General features: G+C 42.2%; 1 protein-coding gene across 3 annotated transcripts in view; it reads right to left on the bottom strand.

The window, feature by feature from the left end:
• LOC142651756 (uncharacterized) overlaps positions 1-23,456 on the bottom strand; it is a 126,380-nt gene that overhangs the window by 32,646 nt on the left and 70,278 nt on the right. For 2 of the 3 annotated variants that reach the window (XM_075826813.1, XM_075826815.1), the window contains 4 exons: positions 19,007-19,028; positions 13,862-13,906; positions 12,471-12,578; positions 11,782-11,859 (listed from right to left, as the gene is read on the bottom strand). In XM_075826813.1, the coding sequence (XP_075682928.1) occupies positions 11,782-11,859; positions 12,471-12,578; positions 13,862-13,906; positions 19,007-19,028 (253 nt within the window). The remainder of the gene's footprint in view (positions 1-11,781; positions 11,860-12,470; positions 12,579-13,861; positions 13,907-19,006; positions 19,029-23,456) is intronic. The other variant, XM_075826814.1, reaches the window with a different exon arrangement.

Here is a 23,456-nt window from a genome sequence, read left to right on the forward strand (position 1 = left end):
GGGAGGACATAACCCACTAGAGAGTCTGGAAGCGCATACCTTTAAGAGATTGGCGAGTGCTAAACCAACGTTACTCCTGATACATAAAGTATGGTGGCAATGCAAACAGATCCTGGGAGTGGGAATGTGCACCAAATATACTCCCCTATGGCATAATCCGGTCCTGTGGGAATTATACCAATTAGAGGGCATGCAAAAATGGGAGTTGGCAGGGGTTAGACGAATACAACACTTATATGATGATAACGGGCTGAGATCATTTCAGCAGTTGAAGGACCTATTTCCACTAGAGCACAATATGTTTTATCAATATTTGCAGATCCGTCATGCCCTACAGGCGCAAGCGCAGGTAGTGGACCTGACGGTCTGTGCTCTTGGGGTCCTGGAGTATGCGGGAAGGGCTGACACGACCAAAGGCCTGATCTCAATGGCGTACAGGAGCTTACTGTCCAAACACCTGGGAAACCCAACGATGCTGGTAAAAGCGAAATGGGAACGGGATGTTGGTCCATTGGCTGAGGAGGAGTGGGAGGAGATACTAGCATCCACATGTCACTTATCGCTCAGTCTGGCGCAGAGGAGATCACAACTCTTCCTGATACATAGAGTGTATCGAACCCCGTGGGTATTAAAGCAGATGGGTATTAGAGCGGATGCTAAATGTCCTAGGTGCACGGAAGAGAAAGCGGATATACTACATATGTTTTGGTCATGTGAGGCTCTGAGGACCCTATGGGGGGAAATATTGGATCTGATAAAGCAGGTGTATGGTCGGGAATTGGCGGCAGACCCTAAAGTTATGTTGTTGGGAGTAGTGGGAGAATTGGAGAGTGACAGAATGGCAAACCTGGCAATTGCCAAAATATTATATCAAACAAGGAAATGCATTGCTAAACACTGGCTGGATGAGGAGCCACCAGGGATGAGGGAAATTGTAGGAATGGTGAACTATAATATCCTGATGGAGCATAAGATATTTTCTAAAAGGGGCACGGAAAAAAAATTTGAGAAACAATGGAGCAGATGGATGGCCTGCCCTGAGGTGCTGTCACCTGAACTAAACAGAATAAGGGCGAGAGTTGTCTGAGGAACTGGAGGTGGTAGAGTCTGGAGCAAAAAGGGGTGGTGGGGAAACTTGATAAGAGAAATGTGCTCTGGCCAGGAATGGTACTAGAAACAAAGGGCAGAGATATAGTGGGGGGCCGTGCGGGGAGGGGGGTAAGGGGGGAAGTTGGGGATTTTCTGATATGCTGTCATTATTGTATACGATGCTGGAAAATTGTAATGTGAATGTTACTATGTTATTTCTTTTATGTGTTCGTATCAATAAAATTGGTTTGATTTAAAAAAAAAGAATTGAGGGACAGGACTAGCAGGCAATTATAGGGAATGCCGATTGTGTAGTAATTCCAACCATCATTATTTAAATACATTAGGCTGGTTGATGTGGTAGAATTAAATGTCATAAGTGACCTTGCACTTAATACCTCCTTTTTTCTGTCCATTATAGTAGATTTTGATTATAGCTTCTAATCTTTATAAAGAGCTATTTAGTTTAGTTTAGTTTAGTTTTAACTAGTCCCGATATATTAACCCCTTCCCGCCGCAGCCCTTTTTCAGATTTTAATTTTTGTTTTTTCCTCCCCATCTTCCAAAAGCCATAACTTTTTTTATTTTTCCATCGATATAGTCCTATGAGGGCTTGACTTTTGCGTGATGAGTTGTAGTTTTTCGTAGAACCATTTATTGTGCAATATAATGTACTAGGAAACAGGGGAAAAATTATTTGTGGGGTAGAAAATGAAAAAAACACAGCAATTCCTCCATTGCTTTTTGCGTGTTGTTTTTACGGAATTCACTGTGCAATTAAAATAACATATTAACTTGATTCGGTGGGTCAATACGATACGGCGATACCAAATAAATATTGTGTTTTCTATATTTTACTACTTTTACAAGTAAAAACCTAATTGTGAAAAATAAATAAATTTTATGTCGCCAAATTCCGAGAGCCATAACTTTTTTATTTTTCCAACGTGAGCCCGTTCCATACTTCCCCTAACCGACTTTGGCGTAGGATACGTCAAATGTCGGGAAGGTGTTAGCTTTCAAATATTATCGTTTTTCACATATTCCATCATCACTCTAAATAGTCTATTGGGCATTAGATAGAGTCCTATTACATATGGCATTCAGTGCAACAACTATAAATTTTTCTCCACCAGCAGTCCCTGTTACCTGTTCTTCCCTTACATCTTATTACGGCAGTAATCCTCACAGAGACTAAGTCCACTGACATGCGCAGTGGACCGGAATCTACACTTGTTAATTTGTTTCTTATATTTACCACTACGGCACATGCGCGCCAGTGAATTACCTATTGGTTAATCTTAACAGTCCCTTATTGGATGCTGCTTTTGTTCAATCTTCTCTATGGGCTTGGCTTGATCGAATGATCCTGATTTGTTAGTGCCATGGACCAACCTCCGTGACATCACTGTAAAAGTTAAAAAAACAGGCAATGTTACCAGCCGCCGCCACAAGCCCCAAAACCCAAGGACACCATGGTTGTTGGGGGAGGGGGGGGGCGTTCTAATTTTAACACAAAGCAGTTATAGATAGTTGTGTCCAGTTGTCAGGGGTCTACAGCCGCCGTTTACAGATAATTAATTAGCTGGTGTATTGAACAGGCTGTGCAACACCAGTTACGTACTGACAATTGATATGAACTCAATTACCTGGACCATCAGACCGCATTGTTATTTTAAAATTTATGTGGTTGCTTATAATTTATATTTAATAAAAAAAAGTTACATTTTACAGTTTACATTTTCACTAAATATTTAGTAGGTATCTAGGAAAAAGCAATTTTTGTTGTCTTTGGCAATTGACATTTAACCCCCTTAATGATGCAGCCTGGACCCCTTTTTTAAATTCGGACGTGTCAATTTATGTTGTAATAACTCGGGAATGCTTATACCTATCCATGTGATTCGGAGATTATTTTCTCGTGACACATTGGACTTTAGATTAGGTTAGTGGTAAAAAATTTTTTTTATATATTCAGTGTTTATTTGTGGAAAAAAGCAAAAATTGCGGAAATTTGGAAAAAATATAATTATTCTGAATTTAAATGTATCTGCTAGTAAAGCAAATAGTAATACCACACAAAACAGTTACTAGTTCGCATTTCCCATATGTCTACTATATGTTGGCATAATTTTTTGAACATCCTTTTATTTTTCTGGGACGTTACAAGGCTTAGAACAGAAGCAGAAATTTCTCATTTTGAAGAAACTCTCAAAAGCCCTTTTTTTTTTTTTATTAGGTACCAGTTCAGTTCTGAAGTGGCTTTGATGAGCCTATATATTAGAAAGCCCCATATAAAAAAAAACAAAAAAACATTTTGAAAACTAGACCCCTCAAAGTATTCAAAACAGCATTTAGAAAGTTCCTTAACCATTTAGGCATTTCACAGTTATTTAAAGTAAAGTAGAGGTGAAATTTACCATATCATTTTTTTTATGAAAAGCCTTTTTATTCAATTTTTTTTTTGTAACACAAGGTTTTACCACAGAAATACAACTCAATATTTGTTGCCCAGATTCTGCAGTTTTTAGAAATATCCCACATGTGGCCCTAGTGTGCTACTGGACTGATACAGGGGCTTCAGAAGCAACTCGAAGATTTTCGGGCACCTTTTAATTAGACTATATTTTAGGCACCATGTCCGGTTTGAAGAGGTCTTATGGTGACAAAACCGTGGAAACCCCCCAAAAGTGGACCCATTTGGCAAACTACACCATTCAAGGAATTTATCGAGGGGTATTGTGAGCATTAGAACCCCACAGGTTTTTTTTGCTGCATTTTGTGGAATTAGGATGTAAAATTGAAAAATCTAATTTTCCTAATAAAAAAAGGTACACATTTTTAATTCTTACAAGGAAGTAGAAAAAGCGCCCCAACATTTGAAAAGCAATTTTTCCCGCTTACGGCAATAACCCATATGTGGTAATAAACTGCTGGTTGGACAAATGGCAAAAGGCAGGAGCGCTATTTGGCATGTCGATTTTGCTGGATTGGTTTCTGGGCACCATGTCGCATTTGCAGTGCTTCTGAGGTACCAGTACATGGGAAACCCCTTAAAAAGTGACCCCCATTTTGGAAACTAGACCCCTTGAGGAATAGTTTATGGGGTGCATGTGGCCTTTTTATAAGGTTTTTATTCTATTTTTTAAGAGGCGTGGTAACTAAAAAAACAGCAATTCTACTATTGTTTTTTTAGTCTGGTTTTTTTTTTCTAGTTTCACCGTGCGCTATAAATAACATTCACTATATTCCGCGGGTCGATAAGATTACGGCTATATCATATGTTTAAAGTTTATGTTTTATGGCGTTTGCACAATAAAATAAGTTTGTTTGCTTTTAATTGACTTTTTGTGTTGTCAGCCATAACTTTTACATTTTTCCATCAAGAAAGCAGTGTGTGGACTTGTTTTTCGCGTAACGAACTGCAGTTTCGATCAGTACAATTTTTGGGAACATGCAGCTTTTTGATCTCTTTTATTCCATTTTTTGGTAGGTGAAGTGACCAAAAAAAAAAATTGTGATTCTGGTATGCTTTATTAAAATTTTCTTATACGGCGTTTACAACGGGGGACAGATAACGAAATACTTTTGTCGTTCAGGCCGCTACGGATACCAATTATGTGTAGTTTATTTATTTTATATTTTTAATAAAGGACTGCTAAGAGAAAAGGAGGGGATTTTTACTTTTATTACTTTAAAGGATTTTTTTTATACAACTTTTTTTTTGTCCCAATAGGGGACTTGAAGGCAGGCCCTGATCGCAACTCTAATACACTGCGCTACATGCGTAGTGCAGTGTATTAGAGCTGTCAGCTAATAACTGACAGCAAGCATAGTGGGTCCTGACTGTCAGGACCTACTAGGCTTCCGTAGATGGCATAGCCGGAGGTCATTGTTAGGGCATAGCAACCATCGGCGAATGCGATCACGTCGCGGGATGTCAATGCTGCTTTAACCCCTAAGCAGCCGTGATAGCTATTGAACGCGGCTTCTAAAGGGTTAAATCGGCGGGGACAACGCGATCGGTCCCTGCTGAAGGAACTGGGACAACTGCTGTACGTGGCAGCAGTTGTCACAGGTCATAAAAGTGCCAGGAGAAGGGGCGGAATGGCGGTTATTCCTATGAACTTTAACTTTGAGCGCGAACGTTCTACTTAGCGTGACCTAATAGTAGGTCCTTGAGCAGTCTAAACAAGCATGGTTGCAGCCTTGACCACTGTGTTACAGAGAGCCTTCCAAAAATTGTAAAACGCCTAGTCGCTAAGCTCTGAACACAGCATAGAAAAAGAGGGTAAGCTGCAACAAAATGATTGCACCTAATGAGATTAATGTGGCCTTTTGACAATGTTCCGGATATGGCTACGCTGTTTTTAACAGTCAAGCAAAATCACAATAGCTCAGTCTACAGAAAAGGTGCGAAAAGGACTGTAGCAATCATGCTTATGATTTATCTGTCTATGCGTACCCATTTTAGGTACAGGGAGTTGTTATAAACACAATTACCCTGTCTAAGAAGGGGCTAATGTGAATGTCTGGTGCTCGAAAAGAAAAAAAAAAAGCCATGTGAAAAACGGTGTCCAGTGCATGGTTACTCTGGCTAGTTAAGGGGCTGGATAATGCTAGTAGTAGCTGCAACGTAATGTCAGGTACAGGGGTTCTGTAAAAGCATAGTTACTACTTCTAGATCAGAGGGTAATATGATTGCAACTGCTTGCAATAGTTGCATAACCATGTCAGGAACTGGGTCTTGCCATAACAAAATTACTCCAGCAATGAAAGTGTAATGTGACTGCTTGATTAGTGTGAGACATGGTGAATAATATTAATACGATTGTGCTGCCTATATAAGGGGAGCAATGCGACTATCTGGTGCTTGCAAAAGCTGTACAGCCTTTTTACCCAGTCTTCTTTGTCCCTCAATGATACCAGTGAGAAAATCGAATTATTTAAATCAGGATTTCTAAGGCATGACATGGATCATACTGTTAAAAAACAATTTCCTCGAGCTCCCGAGTACCCTGACTTGTGATCCTAGATATATCACAGCCATCCTGCGACAGTAACTGGCTCCTAACGGGGAGACATGACTACTCACCCTCCGGTGTCCACTGGTGTGAAGATCTGTGCTGTGGGACCGAATCTGCGGCATTGCAGTGGGAGTGGTGTGAACTTCCGGTTAGTACGTGCTCTGCGGCGGAAATTTGGAGGCACGGACAGCTGAAAGAGTGCGACTCTTCACTGACCGTTGCATCTGTAGAAGGTGCTGGCTGGAGGATCCTGTGGACTGTGGACATTACCCGTTAACTGGTATCTGATTCGGATTGGGACCTAGGTGAGCGACGAGCCCCCCCCCCCCCATCCTACTGTCTGTGGCCCTACCATATCGGGAATCCTTCCAGAGCCTGAGATACCCGCATTAAGCAGTGTTTGGAGTAGTGGATATACGGGTACAGATATACTGGGCACTCTGTACGGAAACGTACTGGCTTCAGGGTTGCAGTGTGTGAACGGCTGGTTTACACTACTTTCCCCTCGTCCCTGCTCCCTCTGCCTGTGTGCACTTTGGAATCTAGTGCTCACAATATGGGAGGTAATAGGGGGTAAGAAAGGGAAGAGTAAGTCCCTGGCTGGGAACTCTGTCCCACCCTTTGAGTATTACTCTGTGATGGAAGATCCTCCATTTCACTCCCTAGATGAACTGGATGCTGGGCCCTCAGATGCTAACATCATGAAAATTAAAGCTCATGTGGCAAAGCGGCTGGAACAGTTCTCTCGACCCGTGTGACTGCCTCTATCCCCTGATTCCTCTCTGTCGCTGTTTGATGGATCCATGAGTCCACCAAGACCACTATCCCCGCAGGATCAGCCTGTCTCATCCTCACATATGGATGTTAAATTTGCAGAATTGCTGGCAGCTATTAATGCTTGTCAGTCTAAGCTGGTCACTAAAGTTGATGAACTGCGTCAGGATTTTGTTATACTGAAGCATGATATGCAGAAAATCCGTGAACATACTACTGAAAACGAGCGCAGAATCTCTGACGTGGAGGACACTTTATGCCCTATTCCGGCTCAAATTGCGGAGTTCAGGAGGCAGGTACTGACTTCAGGAGATAGGGCGGATGATTTTGAAAATAGTCTTCGACGCAACAATATTCGTATTGTGGGCTTACCGGAGAGGTCGGAGGGTGCGGATGCGGTTAACTTTCTGGAACAATGGCTGAACGATACCCTGGAGGTTGAGCACTTCTCTCCCTTTTTTTTACCATTGAGAAGGCATACAGGGTCCCTGAAAGGATGGGTCCTCCGGGTGGGCCTCCACGCCCGTTGCTCGCACGACTGTTACACTTCAGAGACAGGGATGCGGTTTTACAGGCGGCAAGGAAAAAAAGGAGCTATCCTATACAACTCTCAGCGGATTTCCATATACCCCGACTTCTCAGTTAATATCAGGAGACGTGTTCAATTTACGGACGTCTGGAAGAAACTGCGAGAGAAGAGCTATAAATATGCCATGTTGTATCCTGCTAAACTTAGAGTGATTGACGGTCCGACATCAAGATTCTTGCTGTCCTCCGATGAGGCTCTGGAGTGGGCAGAGGCTGCACCATGTGCTCCTGGAGGGGCTTCTCCTGACTGAATTCTTCTCTTGTGGATAAGATGCTATGTGTGATGTCCTGATTCTTGGAGTCTCGGCTCTAAGGCTTGTCTCCCATTTCTGAAAATACATGCTTTTGATCTTCATATATATATATATATATATATATATGTATAAATTATGAGGGTGGGAGTGGTTATGTGATATGTCTAACCTATATTATTCAGTTATGGGTCAGGTCTCGGGACTGCTAATGTTATAGGGTTTAGTTTAGTCAGAGTCCACTTTCTTTAGTTACAGGGTAAAGGTCTGCACTTAGTTTGTTTAATGTCTGACAGGGGTTATTTCGGGGATACTATTGTTTGTATAGTGCTGTTCGCTATGCTAATGTGGAGGTCTGTGTGTGTGATTGTTGTACTCTGGCTTTCCCTCCTTCCAGGTTTCCTGAAGGCCCATGGTTGCTGGCGGCTGTTTCAACTCCAGATGCATTATGGCTCCCATTAAGATACTCAGTTGGAATGTTAGGGGGCTTAACTCTAAATTCAAAAGAGCTCTCGTATTTAAATTTCTGAAGAAGCATTCCCCACATATCATAGATTTACAGGAGACTTATTTAACCGGCCAGCGGATATTGGCCCTTAAGCGTGCCTGGATAGCGAGGGGTTATCATTCCTCCTACTCTAACTATTCGAGAGGAGTGTCGCTCCTAGTAGCCAAAAGATTGCGTCTGGAGGTGGTGCAGGTGGCCTGTGATTACTTTGGTCAATATATTATAATGCACGGTTTGATTAATGGATCATTTTTCACTATTGTTAACTTATATTTTCCCCCGCCTATGGATCCTGCATTGCTCGAGTTGGTGGCTAAGAAACTGTCAGAGTTTCCGGTTAGTCCGGTGGTGTGCCTGGGTGACTTTAATGCAGTACCGGATGCGTTGCTAGATCGTACGGGTGGGGTGGACCAGGCATCATCTTCTCTTAATTTATGGTCCTCGGCGCTTCATCTCACTGATGTGTGGCGTTGGAAGTTTCCGTCTGATAGAACATACACGTATTATTCAGCCACTCATAAATCTCTCTCTAGAATTGACCTTGCAATGGCCTCAAAAGATTTTTTTTACCTGCAATAAATTCCATTACTATTACCCCTAGGGGTATATCTGATCACTCAGCTCTTCTCAACATTTTCAGCGGGTCCTCCCATTGCCTCTAGGGTCTGGAGGCTGCACCCAGCGTGGCTTGATAATAAAGAGGTTGTGGCGGAGGTTTCGGCCTCTCATGTAGTGTATTGGGAAAACAATTCCTCCCACCCAGACCCGCTAGTTATGTGGGATGCATAGAAAGCTACGGTGAGAGAAGCATTTGTAGCTGGAGTGGCAAAATATAGGAACACACTGGGGTTCAAAGAGAGGTTCCGGACATGTGAGGTCTAACGGGCTGTACAAGATTATATAGCGAACCCCCGACCTGAGACCAAGAGCCAGTGAGCGGGAGCTCAAAGAGAAGTTGCTTCTTATACACACTGAGCAGACTAAAACAGGTGCTAGCTACTGAGGAATATATATTTGAATTTGGGGATAGGAACGGTAAACTACTGGCATATCTATCGCAATCAGAGCGCCCCTGTGTGTCCATTCCATCTGTTCTCTCCCTGGAAGGCGTGATGTGTACTACGCCGAAGGAGATAATCGGATATTTTGTGATTTTTATTCCGTCCTATATAGTTCCAAATGTAACGGCCCAGTTAGCACTGTGGAGAGTTTTTTTTGCACTCCCTTCCTTTGTGGAGTCTATCAGCTGCTCAGGCTATTGAGTTGGATAGCCCCATTATAGCGGAAGAAATAGATGCGGCTATTCAATCCTTGCCTTCGGGTAAAACACTGAGCCTTGATGGTTTGGAAGGTGAATGGTATAGGGCCAATAAAGAGGTTTTGGTGCCGAGGCTTTGTGACATTTATTCTAGTGCACTTGAGTTGGGTGGGTTGCCGGCATCTATGCGGGAGGCGCTTATGGTTGTGGTGTTGAAGCCAGGGAAGGACCCTATTCTACCGGATTCCTACTGTCCTATTTCGCTTATTAATTCTGATGTTAAGATACTAGCCAAAATCCTTGCTACTAGATTAAAGAAGATTATATGGTCTTTAATCCACCCTGATCAAACGGGCTTTATGCCAGGGAAGTGAACAGACATTAACATACATAGATTATTTCTGAATATTGATGCGACGGGGGAGGGGGGGGGGGTGATGTGTGAGTCTCCTAGGTTCGTGTTCTCTCTATGGATACAAAGGCATTTGACTCGGTTGAGTGGTGATATTTCTGGATGCTTCGTTCCAGGTTAAATTTTGGTCCTAGGTTGCTGCCACTTGTTAGTCTCCTATGTGAAGGGCCATGTGCTAGGGTGAGAACGAAACTAGATATATCGGACTCCTTTTTACTGGGACGTTGTACCCGTCAGAGCTGCCCACTTTCTCCGCTGCTATTTGCCCTGGCCATCGAACCCTTGGCAGTGGCTATCCGAAATTCCTCTGAGATACATGGTATAACGAGGCACCGCATAACGGAAAAAATGTCTTTATATGCAGATGACAATTTGATGTACTTGGCAGATGATGGTATTTCCTTGGCTTCTCTCTTTGAGTTGATTGATACATTTGGTAGTTTTTCTGGTCTATCAGTAAATTGGGCCAAATCCGTTATGTTTAGCATACTGAGATCATTCTATTGGCAGGGTGGAGTTCCTCGGTTTAGCATGAATCTGTTGCAGGCCCCTAAACGTCGGGGAGGCATGGTGGCGACAAATCTTCATTCCTATTATTTAGCTTCTCAACTGGTGATTGCTGGTTGGTGGGTAGATATAGATCTGAGTAATGCAGCCACTGCACAGGCAGGTGCGCTTAGGACATCTTATGAAAGTTTAACAAATTTTCTCTATAGATTTAAATCCCTGGGCTGTGTAACAATCCCACTTCGGACTGTGGCTGTAGCCTGGAGGACAGTGCATGCTCTGCTAAAGGTTACTACGGTCCCCTCATACTCACCTAGGACTCCACTATGGAGTAATCCTTGGTTGCCTCATCTGGAATCCTTGCCGGGATCGGTGATGTGGTCAGGGGTCAAATTTCTGGGACAGATATATAATGCAGATTCTGGCTTGGTATACTTTTCTGAACTGCGACAGCGATATAACATTTCAGGGACATGTTTTTTTTCATTATCTCCAGCTACGACATGCCTGTTGTGCCCAATTTGGCTCTTCGTCGCCTCAGATGGGTTTCCCTGGATTAGAGGATCTCAAGATCTCTCAGGGGTCCTCACTAAATTGTACACCCTCCTTACATCCATGGGAACTAGAACATTTGATAGGGCGTTTCTGCAATGGAGGGATGATGTCCCTACCTTGACAGAGGAGGACTGGCGGGAGGTGGAATCTTCTTTTTTTTTATTCAGTGGTGAGTGCACAGGATTTTCTAATACAGTCTAGGTTTTTGCATAGGATCTATTACACACCAGTTAGTCTTCAGCGGATGGGAGCATTAACTTCGTATAGTTGTTTTCGCTGCCAGTCAGATGTTGGTACCTTCTTACATTGTGTGTGTGTGGATGTGTCCTAGAGTTGTCCCCTTTTGGTCAGAGGTGGTGGAATTTCTTCATATCCATTATGAGCTGCCGCGGCTTCCTTACCCCTCAGATGTGCCTATGGAGGATGTTATACACAACCAATATGATAAGATATTCTTTCGCTTTGTCATGTTTTGTGCCCGGAAGATTGTAATTATGGCTTGGAAGAGCACAGAATGCCTGAGATTGACACACTGGCTGCAACTAGTAAATAAGCATGTACCGATGTAGAAGAAGCTCTACCTTAGTAGGAAATGCCCAGATATATTCGGGAAAATTTGGTCGAAGTGGTTGGAGGCTGCGGTTTAATTATCACTTGAAAATGTTTGGGGGGGGGGGGGGGGGTTGAGATCAAGGATGAATGTGTGTGTATGGTTGTTGGATTCAGTTAGGCTCTCAGGAATGATAATCTCATTTATTTTGTATATGTTATGTAATGCATTTATTCTGGAGTCATTTCTCTTTGATACTTGCCTTTCTGGATGTCCTTGGTTTTGTCTTGACTGTATATTGGTACGTGTTTTGTACAACAAAAGTTTTTGAAAATAAAGCCTTTTAAAAAAAAAAAAAAAAAATAATAATTTCCTCAAATGGACAACCCATGCTTATGCAATATAAGGTTTTGGATCCCACTTTATTAGCCAGAGCAGAGAACGACTGCAAAAAGCTCCAGCAGCCTTGGTGATCACCAACTATACATATGCATGGCCCAATTTTCTAATGAGCAATCGCCTATAGAAAAAAAAGATATTGGTTGACTACAGCCATTTACTTTGTGTGAAGAATAAGGCCTCATGCACACGACCATAACCACGGCCGTAATTTTCGTGTCGGCCGGCAGCAGAGTGTCAGCAGCGAGCCACCCGCAAATCGCGGGCCATCGCGGCCATTATTTCCAATGAGCCTGGACCGACCGTGGAAACCACGATCGTGCGCACCACCGTCGTGTGCATGGCCCCACAGGAATGAATGGGGCCGCAATTTTCCAGTGGATTTTCGAGGGAATTGCGGCCGCAAAAGCACGTTTGTGTGCATGGGGCCTAATTCTTAAGAAAGCTCCTCTATCCTTTATACACAGACTGTGTGTACTAACTTAATTGCCTAACACTCAAATAGTTATAAAACAAGAAAAAAAAAAAAGACAAGTGAAAAGTGAAACATACATTTTTTGACTTCGTGTTCAGATTAAACACATTCACTGCTGCTTCCAATTCCTCAGTCAGATCCTCCACAAGTGCGGCCTCTTCTGGAGATGTAATCACAAGTGTTTCCTTTGGATTAAAAACAGTTTACCGTATTAAAATATTTCTGTAACATAACTTGCCAGTCATATCCAGTTTCATTAATGATGAGTAGTCTCAAGTTGCATTTACATCAGCGTTCACTTTGTGTTTGAGCTTTCCGTTCATCTGTTCTGTCAGAGAAAAAGATGAACGGAAAGACAAACGAAAAGAATAGTTTCCGTTTGCAACACTATTAATTGCTAATGGTTTCAGTACGTCACCATTTCGGCAGGTTTCCGTTTTTCCGACTAAATCAATAGCGCAGTCGACCGCGCTATTGATTCAGTCATTAAAATGGAAACCTCCCGGAATGGTGACGGACGGAAACCATTTGCAATGTTTCCATCACCATTGATATCAATGGTGACGGAAACGGAAGCTGTGGTTTCAGTTTGACTTTCCGTTTCGGGGTTCACCCGACGAAAACCTCAGACGGAACCCCGGAACGGAAAGCCAACGCGGATATGAACAGGCCCTAAGCTTTTCCTTTATACCGATTCCTAATTATGGATCCACTTATGGCTTTGGCTAAATTAGAAAAGGAAAACCTGTATATGTGAGAATCTAGCCATAGACAGATCAGCCAAATATGCATTTTTAAATGTGCAAGTTTGTGGGTAGATTGCGGGCATCCAAATGAGCATTCAACTGACAGCTACCTTACGTATTTTGTAAAGATTTCAATAGACAAAACATAAGGAGAGAAAAAAATGGCTCTGTCAACACAAGAGATCTAAGGCATATCCACAGTATTTGCCCAAGTGGTGGAGGCAGATAAAGTGAATGGGGCTGAACTGCAATACCATACACAACCTGTGGACAGGTGTGGCACGGTTATTGGTAGCAAGCAGACCTTTTTATTGCTAATCCTGGACAACCCCTTAAAAAGTAGTATAACATTTATTGGACTCCCACCTATCAGTAATGTATGGTATCTCCGGACATGCCATAAAAGGTCTTAAGACAGACCTAACAATTGCTACAATACGTTATAATTATGGTTTACCTCATTTTCATTAGACAAAAGTACATGTGGGCCATTCATTCATACAGTGGGAAATTTCTATGTGTGTAGTAGTTTATCAACAAAGATTCCAAAAATCATATGTTGAAAAACAAAGTTCATCTTCATCGGGGGGTGGGGGGGGGGGTATATTTATCAGTCTATGGATAACTTAATTCTATCTGCTTGTAAATATAGTTTGAACATGAGGTACAATTTAAAATGTACAATGGCACGCTCCCTCTAACTTAATAGAAAAGATATTTACCATGTATTGTAAGATGTTATTCTTCTGAACTTCATATGCAGATAACTGCAAGAAAAAAATAAATTTTAACACGGTAACACAACATCCAAAACATATACAGTACTAGCAGAGAAAATATATTTTCGGACAACTAATAATTTCTTAATGAAATCCAGTTTGGTTTTTTTCCCCACAGCATGTCCACAGTACAAACCTTTAGTCAGTGTACTAAAGCTTCAAGAAATTGAATTGCCACAGAGATACAGGACCAGAAGCATTATGGGAGAACTTATAACACTAACACCTTAACGACTGCCCATCGTCTTTTGACGGCAGACGGTGCATGTCCTTAGTCTACAGCGACGTCTTTTGGCGTCGCTGTAGAAGAGGCTGATGGACGGTCATCCTATAAGCAGGAGCTGTAACTTACAGCTCCTGATCTTAGAGAAGCCTGCTGAATACAGCTGGTGTCGGAAAACATTCGGATCCCAGCTGTTTAACCCTTTGATCGCTGCAGCAAGGTCAAAGGGAACTCCCCGCTTTGATCTAGTCATCGGAAACCCGGTGACGTGATCAAAGAGCAGGGAATCCCTCTGCAGTCAGCCCTGGAGATCTACAAAGGACCCCAGGGCTGTCTGTTCAGTAAGCCTGCTGTTTGTGCACACTATGTGCTGCCCTAATAGCAGCCTGTGTCATAGTGAAACAGTATGATGTATTAGCATACAGGAGTATGCGAATACATTACAAGTAAAAAAAATAAAAGTTTTAAATCCCTTAATGAGAAAGTAACAAAAAAATTTCATTATTTTGCATAAAATATATTTTATTGCCCGTACACTAAATAAAAACAAAAACCTACACATATTAGGTATCTAACGACCATAATAACCAGGAGAATGAATTTAACGTGTTTAGCGTGAAATGGGGACAGCAAGAAATCGTAAAATTTTTTTGGTGAAGAGTCACTATATACCGCGACAAATTTGCCCATTCAGCTCACGAGGACCCAAAAAGGGATGTTTCCCTTGCGGTGACTGTAAATCTTGTGCCAATATTTGTCGTGCAACTAATTTCTCTACAGTTGACGGGACAAGGATTTTTGAGATCAGGGAGTACATCTCATGTAGCACCACTCATGTAATATACTACGCTACATGCGGATGCCCCAAAGTCTATATAGGACTTCCGTCCAGGGAGTTGAGAGTTCGCACTAGAGAGCATGTGCGGGACATTATGGGGGAGAGTAAGATTGAAGATTTGACACAACTTAAGACCCTGCCGAGACACTTCAAAATGCATCATGCCTGTAATCCCAAAACACTATCAGTACGGGGGATTGAGAAAATACATTGTGGCATCAGGGGTGGAGATGTGAAGAGGGTTTTGGCACAGAAAGAGTGCAAGTGGATAGTCCTACTGGGATCAATGAGATCCGATGGACTCAATGAAAAATTAAGTTTTATTCCCTTTTTATAATCTCTACCGCTTAGTTTATTTTACTAATTATGTGTTCTATTGTATTGTTATATATTTTTAGGTATCGCTTTATTCTGTCTTCACATTTGACTATTGCAACCTGGTGGAAGCATGATCTGGACCATCCGAATATTTTTGAAAAGGATGGAATATGATAATGAAGATCTGCCGATTCTATTTATGATGGTGTTGCTAGATGATCATACATTGTAATATATTCCCTTACCTCTGTAGAGTACCACTTTGGTTGTCCCTTTATATTTGTTCCATAATGTGACACTTGTCTTTTGAATCTTTTTGTCATGAATTATACTTCTATTACTTATATTGTCATTTCACGATATATAATGGGAGACAAGTATTTTCACTATAAATATGTTTTTTCTTGAATCAACATATCACGATTGGTTTATATTGACCACATAACCCCTTTTTTTGTGATAACATATTAGGGTTCGCTAGTAACCCCATAACCCTTTACCAATAGCACTTACTACTTTGTTTCTTTGGCATGTTATAATGTCTATATATAACAAAAATCTTTATGTCAGTGTAATAACTTTTTTATAAAAGGTTGTTTGTCACTTTGTATAATATGTATAATCACTTTTGTGTTTATCTTAATTCATTTCATTGATAGATTTAATGTTTCTTTTCATTATTCACCATTCACTACTATTATCTTTCACATCGCATTTATCACCTTTTTAGTATTTCCCTATACTTGTCACTATTCAATATTTCCATGACAGTCGTATATATAGTATTTTATATTCACTCTTATCTCTTATGATGCATTTATCATCTTTCTAGTATTTCTCTATGCCTGTCACTATTCGATATTTTTATGACAGCCGTATATGGAATGTTTTATATGGGTTATATATGACACTTACTTAAATATTGACAAACCATCCCCTAGATGTTGTGCGCATGTCTGCTGCTGTTGCCGGCGGCGATGCACGCCCCCCTTCGGTCTCTCTTCACGCACTGCGCATGACCGGAACTCCCGTTACGCGTCGGGATTCCGGATGTGTGCACCAGCGTGTGAGACCGGAAGTGGGGCATGCCTCGCTTCCCGTCGCACCAGCGGACATGTGCTGAGACGCATCTCGGCGATTGTGGACACCTGGACATCCACCTAAACACAACATAAATACCAGTATAGTCAGGATGTGAATACATACCCCCTGAGGAAGCAGCTAACGGCGAAACGCGCGTTGGGGTCCCTGTGGTTGAGCCAACACGGATCTGCAAACACCTCCAGTACATATAATGGGTAAGACTGCATGCCTGATAGCCTATGATTGATACGGTTCACTCCCTCTGCCTCCCCCCCACCTTCATTAGATGTTTACATATAGGGGTTTTGGAGGACATTAGGGTGTTTCAGTTTTCTGAACCCAGTGCGGCTAAGATACTTTACATATTCTTGATAGGCAGTCTGTGTGGTCTGTAGTCTATCCATTCTCTTTATTATTAAGTACTTTCTTTGTTGTGCTCTCAAATACCGCAGTGTTTTTACTAGAGTCCCAATTTTTTTAAATGTATGTTATACTTGTGTAATAAATTATATTTTTGTATATATTCTGACTATGAGCTCTAATTCTTCGGTATGAGTAAAAAGAAAAAAAGAATGAAGAGAAACGCTTTTTCTTATATTCCAGACGTAAAAAAAAAAAATTCTACCTCCAAACTATGAAAAAATAAAAAAAAGACAATTTCTTCCGCATAAAACAAGACCTCATACGGCCACGTCAAGGTAAAAATTGAATGCTGCAGTCAGCTGTGATCGCAGCATTCACGGGAATAACGGCGGAGATGAGAGGTTTCTCTGATCTCCGCCAGCGGGGCTGCAGCTGTGTAATACAGTCATTGCCACACTCCTGACAGGAAAGTGCACGCGCGGTCAGCATGAGGTGATGCGGCCTGCGCTGCACTAATGAGTGGCGGTTCAGGCACTGAAGACAGAACATGGGGGTGTTTTGCAGAGCGCCTGCCATGTTCTGTTTTCAGTGCCGCAGCTCATTAGTGCAGCGCCGGCCGCATCGCATGATCCTGACCCCACGCACTTATCAGGACTCAGGAGCGCGGCAATGACTATCACACAGCCGCAGCCCCGCTCTCATACATTCATGTGTTACTACATGGAGCTGTGCGGCCGCACAGCTAAGTATCGAAATACATGAAATAATGCTATAGAACCGTTTGGAGATGCAGAGTATCGAAACAGTATCAAAGTTTCGATGCATCGTGCATCCCTAGTAATGGCAGTTGTCTGTTTGACGACATCAATTACTAAGACGGCACTTAGCGTTAGCCAGTAAAACAGGCTGCAACTAACCCCCCATTACTACCCCGGTATCCACCGCCACCAGGGGTATCAGGAAGAGGCAGGTACGATCCAGTACCTGACAATTCGTAGTGATGGTCGAGCACTGGGGCAGCCGCAGGCTGGTATTATTAGTCTGGGAAGGGCCAAAAACAGTGGCCCTTCCTATCCTGGTAATGCTAGGCTGCGGCTGTTTTATTGTATCTGGCTGGTTATGAAAATGGGTGGGACCCATGTAGTTTTCGTAAATTTATTCATAAAAAAAACCGACGTGTCGTGCCACCGATTCTTCATAGCCGCCAATCAGCTGTTTTGAAGGAACAGCAGCGAGCACCGCTGCTCCGTCGAGGCCCCCCCCCACACACAAACCTCCCCCAAACATGCAACCGTGCCACGCACAAAGCCCCCCCCCGACGGAGCAACGGTGCTCACCGCTGATGCTTGAAAACAGCTGATAAGCGTCAGAAGGATCAGCGGTGCTCCTGTGCCGCTGATCCTCCATAGCCGGCAATCAGCTGTTTTGAAAAACCAGTGGCGAGTACCGCCGCTCCATCAATAGTCTCCCCCACACGTGCTCAGTCGAGCGCCCCCCCTCCTACACACACACACACTTTTAATCAAGACTATCTGCAAAGTTGCTTCAAGACTATTTTAGATACATTGAAAAAATACAAAAACTGGTATGAGACCATGGCCGTGGACTATGTGCATTTTGTCTTGGATTTAGGAATAACGTCTAAATTAGCATTTGCTGGTTCTTGTTCTTCATATTTGCACACCTGTGGCCACTACAGAAACGCTACAGAGCTTTTCCCAGATACCTCATCTCAATTCTGCCAACATGTCGAGGGTGACATTTTCGGATTTTGGAATTTTATTACACGTACGATGCTCACTGTTTTGGGAGTATCCTGAGACGGTCTACTTGTTTCATAGATGACAAGCAGGGTTTATGAATCACATAGGCAATAGTTATAACGATTATTCCATGTCTATGGCCAGCTTTACATTTATCGATTTATTTACATAATCTACACAATCACAAATCATCCACCTCAGGTAAAGAAATAAACTGGAATCACAAATAAAATGTAGGAATATGCAAAATAGGGCAGCAATAATCAATATTCCCTGACATGGTCTGTTAGAACATGAAACTAAACACAGTAAGGTGGGCCTGATCGGCAAATAAGCCTTAGCTGACCTTTGTAGGAACATGCTGTGAATCCATGCAATCTCTAACCAAGCAATGATAGGACTTGAAGCAGGTAATTACAGTACAGTAATTTTTAATATTTCCACCTATATTTTTGGATACACAAAAGAGTAGTGTGCAAATAAAAAAAATCCAAACTTACCTTCTGCTTATATTCCTCCAACCTAAAATTAAAAAAAACAAAAACAGAAACAAACCACATTTTATATCAATAGAATGGTGTTAAAAGGATAGTTGATTTACAGAAAAGGTGATAAATGTCAGATTGCTGGGGAACCACCTATCATTAGAACGGGGGTCCCGATCCCCCTTTATCTCATCACTGCAAGATCGCAGAGAGGAGAAGCTTTGATGGAGGGGAGGACAAGCATGCACCCTGCTGCACTATTTAAATTTTGAGGCTATAAGAAATAGTCAAGTACCACGCTCTGCTAATTCCGTCAGCCCCATAGACATTAGTCTATGGGCGTCCATAATCTGCTTTATATAAATCGGCTGCGGTCTTGCGGATACAACTGGACCTGCCTATTTAGATAATGGCTCTCCCATTAAGTAAACTGCATGGTGGCGTTTGTTTTTGAGAAGGTACATGGTTATGAACAGACTGTGTATAAATTCATTTGAGGCATTGGAGCTATTACATCAGCTATTGCAACTGTGCGTGCTTGCAATGTACGTTTCCTGCTTTTCCACTTTTTTTTGTCTTTCTTTGTTGAAAGGTGGGTGAAATACAGGTTGTATTATGGAATGTCCGTGCTCTAGGCAAATGACTAAAAACACCAAAAACTAGGCCGCAGACCAATACCAGGCCGTGGATCATTTGGTACGGGGCCATGGTATTCGCAGGGAATTCTGGGCGAAAACTGGCAAACTGTTGTGTCGTTTTTCACCCGGAATGTCCGCTGCAGCATTGATGACATCTAATCCAGGAGATCGCTGCAGCCTGTGATCGACCGCCGCTGCAGCCACATGGGATGAAATGGCATCCCAGGAGGCTGGCCTGGAAAAAGAAAGAGAGACTTCTGGGTAAGATTCCACCACAATAAACGCAACAACTGCTATTTGTTGTGGGCTTTACCTCCCCATTGAATTCAATGGGGAAAACCTGCAACAAATAAGCAGCGTTTACGCAAATACAATTGACATGCTGTGGAGTAAAACTCTGCACCACATGTCAATTTCTGAGCCCCATTCATTTCTATGGGGCCATGCAACTGACCGTAGTTTTTATGGTCCATGCATGGCTCGGGAGCCCGCACCGCGGCTCATTGAAAATAATGGCAGCGGCCATGGCCCGCGATTTGCGGGCGGCTCGCGGCTGACAGTCCGCAGCCGGCCGACCTGAAAATCATGGCCGTGCACGAAGCCTAAAAGGAATGGTTTGTATTCTAGCTGGGGTTTATCTGCCTCCACCCTTCTCACTAGATATTCTATAACTGCTATACTCTTTTTGGCGATTTTAAAGATTATGAATTCGAAGCTGGATAGACTACGTAAAAACGTATTACGTGAGCTACCTCCTGTGTCCACTCTATTGGTTGGCTTTGTAACCGGAGTTGGCTAGATGGATGCATGGAGCGCATGAAACCCTGAAAAAAAACAAAAAAACTTTTCCTGCTGTTCCAAATCCCAGTCTTATTTATCTCACCTTGATTATATCTTTTGTAACACATCAGCTATGCAAATAATAATCTGAGATAAAAGTATAAAATGAGAGGTATGCCTGATCATAACCCACTATATTTCACGGTTGAAACGATGGCCCCACGTTCCCCCCTTTTTGTATAAATTCAATGCTTATTGGCTTACGGTATTTGACAATACAGATGACTTAATATATAATATTAGGTCCTTCTTTGATATCAATAAGGGCTCTGCTTCGCGCCAAATGTATGGGAGGCTTTTAAGGCCCACTTAAGAGGTTTACAAATCAATGTCTCTGCCTATACAAAAAATAAATTGCAGGAGTAGAACGCAGCGGTTAGACCATTGTCAAATGCTGAAAGGGATTATGTTCTTGGTCCATCTGCCATAAATAGTACATTGTGATATTGGGTCCCAAGAGGCTCTTTATTTATTTCTAGAAAAAAACAAACCTCAAGCTGAAATTTTTAGGATTGGCCTAGCAACATTCATCAATGGGTCTAGAGCCGATAAGATGCCGGCAGACATGGTTAAAAGTCAAAAGATGAAGAATAAGGTGTTTTCCTTTAACCACTTCCCGTATTTTCACGTACACTAACGTCGGGGAATGCGGCTGGTTAGCGCATTCCCACGTACATATACGTATTGCAGTTAAACTGTCACAGCGCCGCGGGATGAGGTGACATTTCACTGCAAACTGCTGCCAGAGACAGCTTAGCAACAGAGCTAGCCGACAGGGGACCAATCACATCGGAGTGACGTAGGCAGGACTTGTTTTTCTATAGTCTCCGGCTCTGATCTACTCTGTTGGTTTTGAGAGGAGATCAGACAGATTCTAAATTACTTTTGTGGAAGAAATATACCCCCCACAGCCTGATCAGTCACCCCCTGTGCTGACCAGTCACCTCCTGTGCCCCATCACCCCATCAGTATCCTCTATTGCTTAGTGACAGACGTCACTATAGATCACTTTAGTCAGCCAGACTGCGTGTGAAACCCCTTTGGTGGTTTTTATTGTTCTTGTAGAAAAAAAATAAATAAATACATTTTAAAAAAAAAAAGAAAATAAAATATATATATATATATATATATATATATATATATATATATATATATATATATATATATATATATATATAAAAATTGAAAAAAAAGTTGTTAGTGAGCGACAGGGATAGTAAATTATTTAGGGATAGTATCAGACTAGCTTGTTAGATTGTACTTGGTGTAAGGTTAGGTAAGGTCAGGGCTACTTAAAAATAATTTAGCGTTTTATTAGGTAGGGCTGATTAGGGTTAGTGGTTCAGGGAGTTAAAAACTACTTTATTAGTTACAATGACAAAAGCGGGTATTCACTGCTGAAGAGGCGTACGCCTTATTCTGTGCAGAGTCAGAGTCTGACAGTGGAGATGAGGTGAAATTTTTGATGTCATCATCCTCAAGTGACACATCTAGTGATGAACCCCAACCCCCCACCCCCCGTAGACGTTCTAGGGCTAGTAAGCACAATCAAGTTCAGATGCCCCTGCGTGGATTGCCCCTGATAATTATATGCCACATGTGCCTGAATTTACTGCCACCCCAGGCACCAACGTGGACACTACTGGATTTAGAGAGATATTTTTTTTATTTTTCTCTGATGAAATCATTTGTCTTATGGTACAGCAGACAAATATTTATGCGGCACAATTTATGGCCCGCAATCCCAACAGTTATGCCAGGCCCCAAAAATGGACCCCTACCAACGCAAATTAAATATAAATTTTGGGGCCTACTAAACATGGGCATTACCAAAAATTTGCTCCTATTGGAGCATTGATATGCTACACCATTGCTCACTTTACCGCCTTACCATGTCTAGGGCTCGTTTCGAGATCCTGCATTGGAACAATGAGAAATGCCCACCCACAAATGACCCCAGTTTTGACAGAATGTTTAAAATTAGACCTGGAGTGAACCACAACAATTCCAAAAACATTTTCAAGCAAAATATGAGTCATGAAAGCCTCCGATTGCTCCCTTCCTTTTGAGCCCTGCTGTGAGTTCAGGCAACACATTAGGGCCACAATGGGGGTATTTTTCAAAACAGGATGATAGATTTTGAGGTGTGTTTCTTCATTTTCACGTCCGCTTTACAAAGAAATCTGTCTTTAAAATGACACATTTTTGAAAAAATTTTAATTATATATTTTTTTTACACCTGCTTTGCATGAATTCTTACCAAAAAACTGTGGGGTCAAAATACTTACAACACCCCTTAACAAATACCTTAAAAGAAGTGTGACAGGATTTATTTTTTTTAAATTAATTTATGTGTTTTTATTTAATAAAATATATTGACTTTATTTAATTTTTCACACAGTTTTTTTTTTATTGACACTTACTGTACTGGGGGCTGCCATGTTTTATTTAAATCTTTGTATGTGTCTCTTAACGACACATACACAGATGGAATACAACAGCTACAGGGCATAGGACACAATAAAAGGGAGCCGTTCATTGCTTCTATCTGGCTCTGTACTGCGCAAATGCAGTTCAGAGTCACACAGAAGAGAAGCTGGTTTGTAGGGAGATAGCAGGCGCCATTATGAAGACCAGCTGCACTGCAGGTAAGGTGTGTGTGTCTGTCTGTCTGTCCCTCACAGACCCCCCCGCTCTCATGACCCCCGGCGGGGCCCAGTTCCCCGTCGCTAGATGTATTGTCAGTGTGGACGGTGTGCGGACTGTGATCGGGAGATGGGGGAGATATCAGTCAGCAGGAGGTCGGGGAGGAGAATGTCAGCAGCAGATGGTTATTCTGATCACAGAGTGGTGTGACAGTCTCCTCTACTGCGGAGGAGACGGTCAGCAGGATTGTATGGTGATGCTGGAGGAGACTGTCAGTAGTATTGGGTGGTGATGCTGGAGGAGACTGTCAGCAAGATTGTATGGTGATGCGTCCCCACCCA

Source organism: Rhinoderma darwinii, chromosome 5 (assembly GCF_050947455.1).
Source record: "Rhinoderma darwinii isolate aRhiDar2 chromosome 5, aRhiDar2.hap1, whole genome shotgun sequence".
NCBI classification, from domain to species: Eukaryota; Metazoa; Chordata; class Amphibia; order Anura; family Rhinodermatidae; genus Rhinoderma; species Rhinoderma darwinii.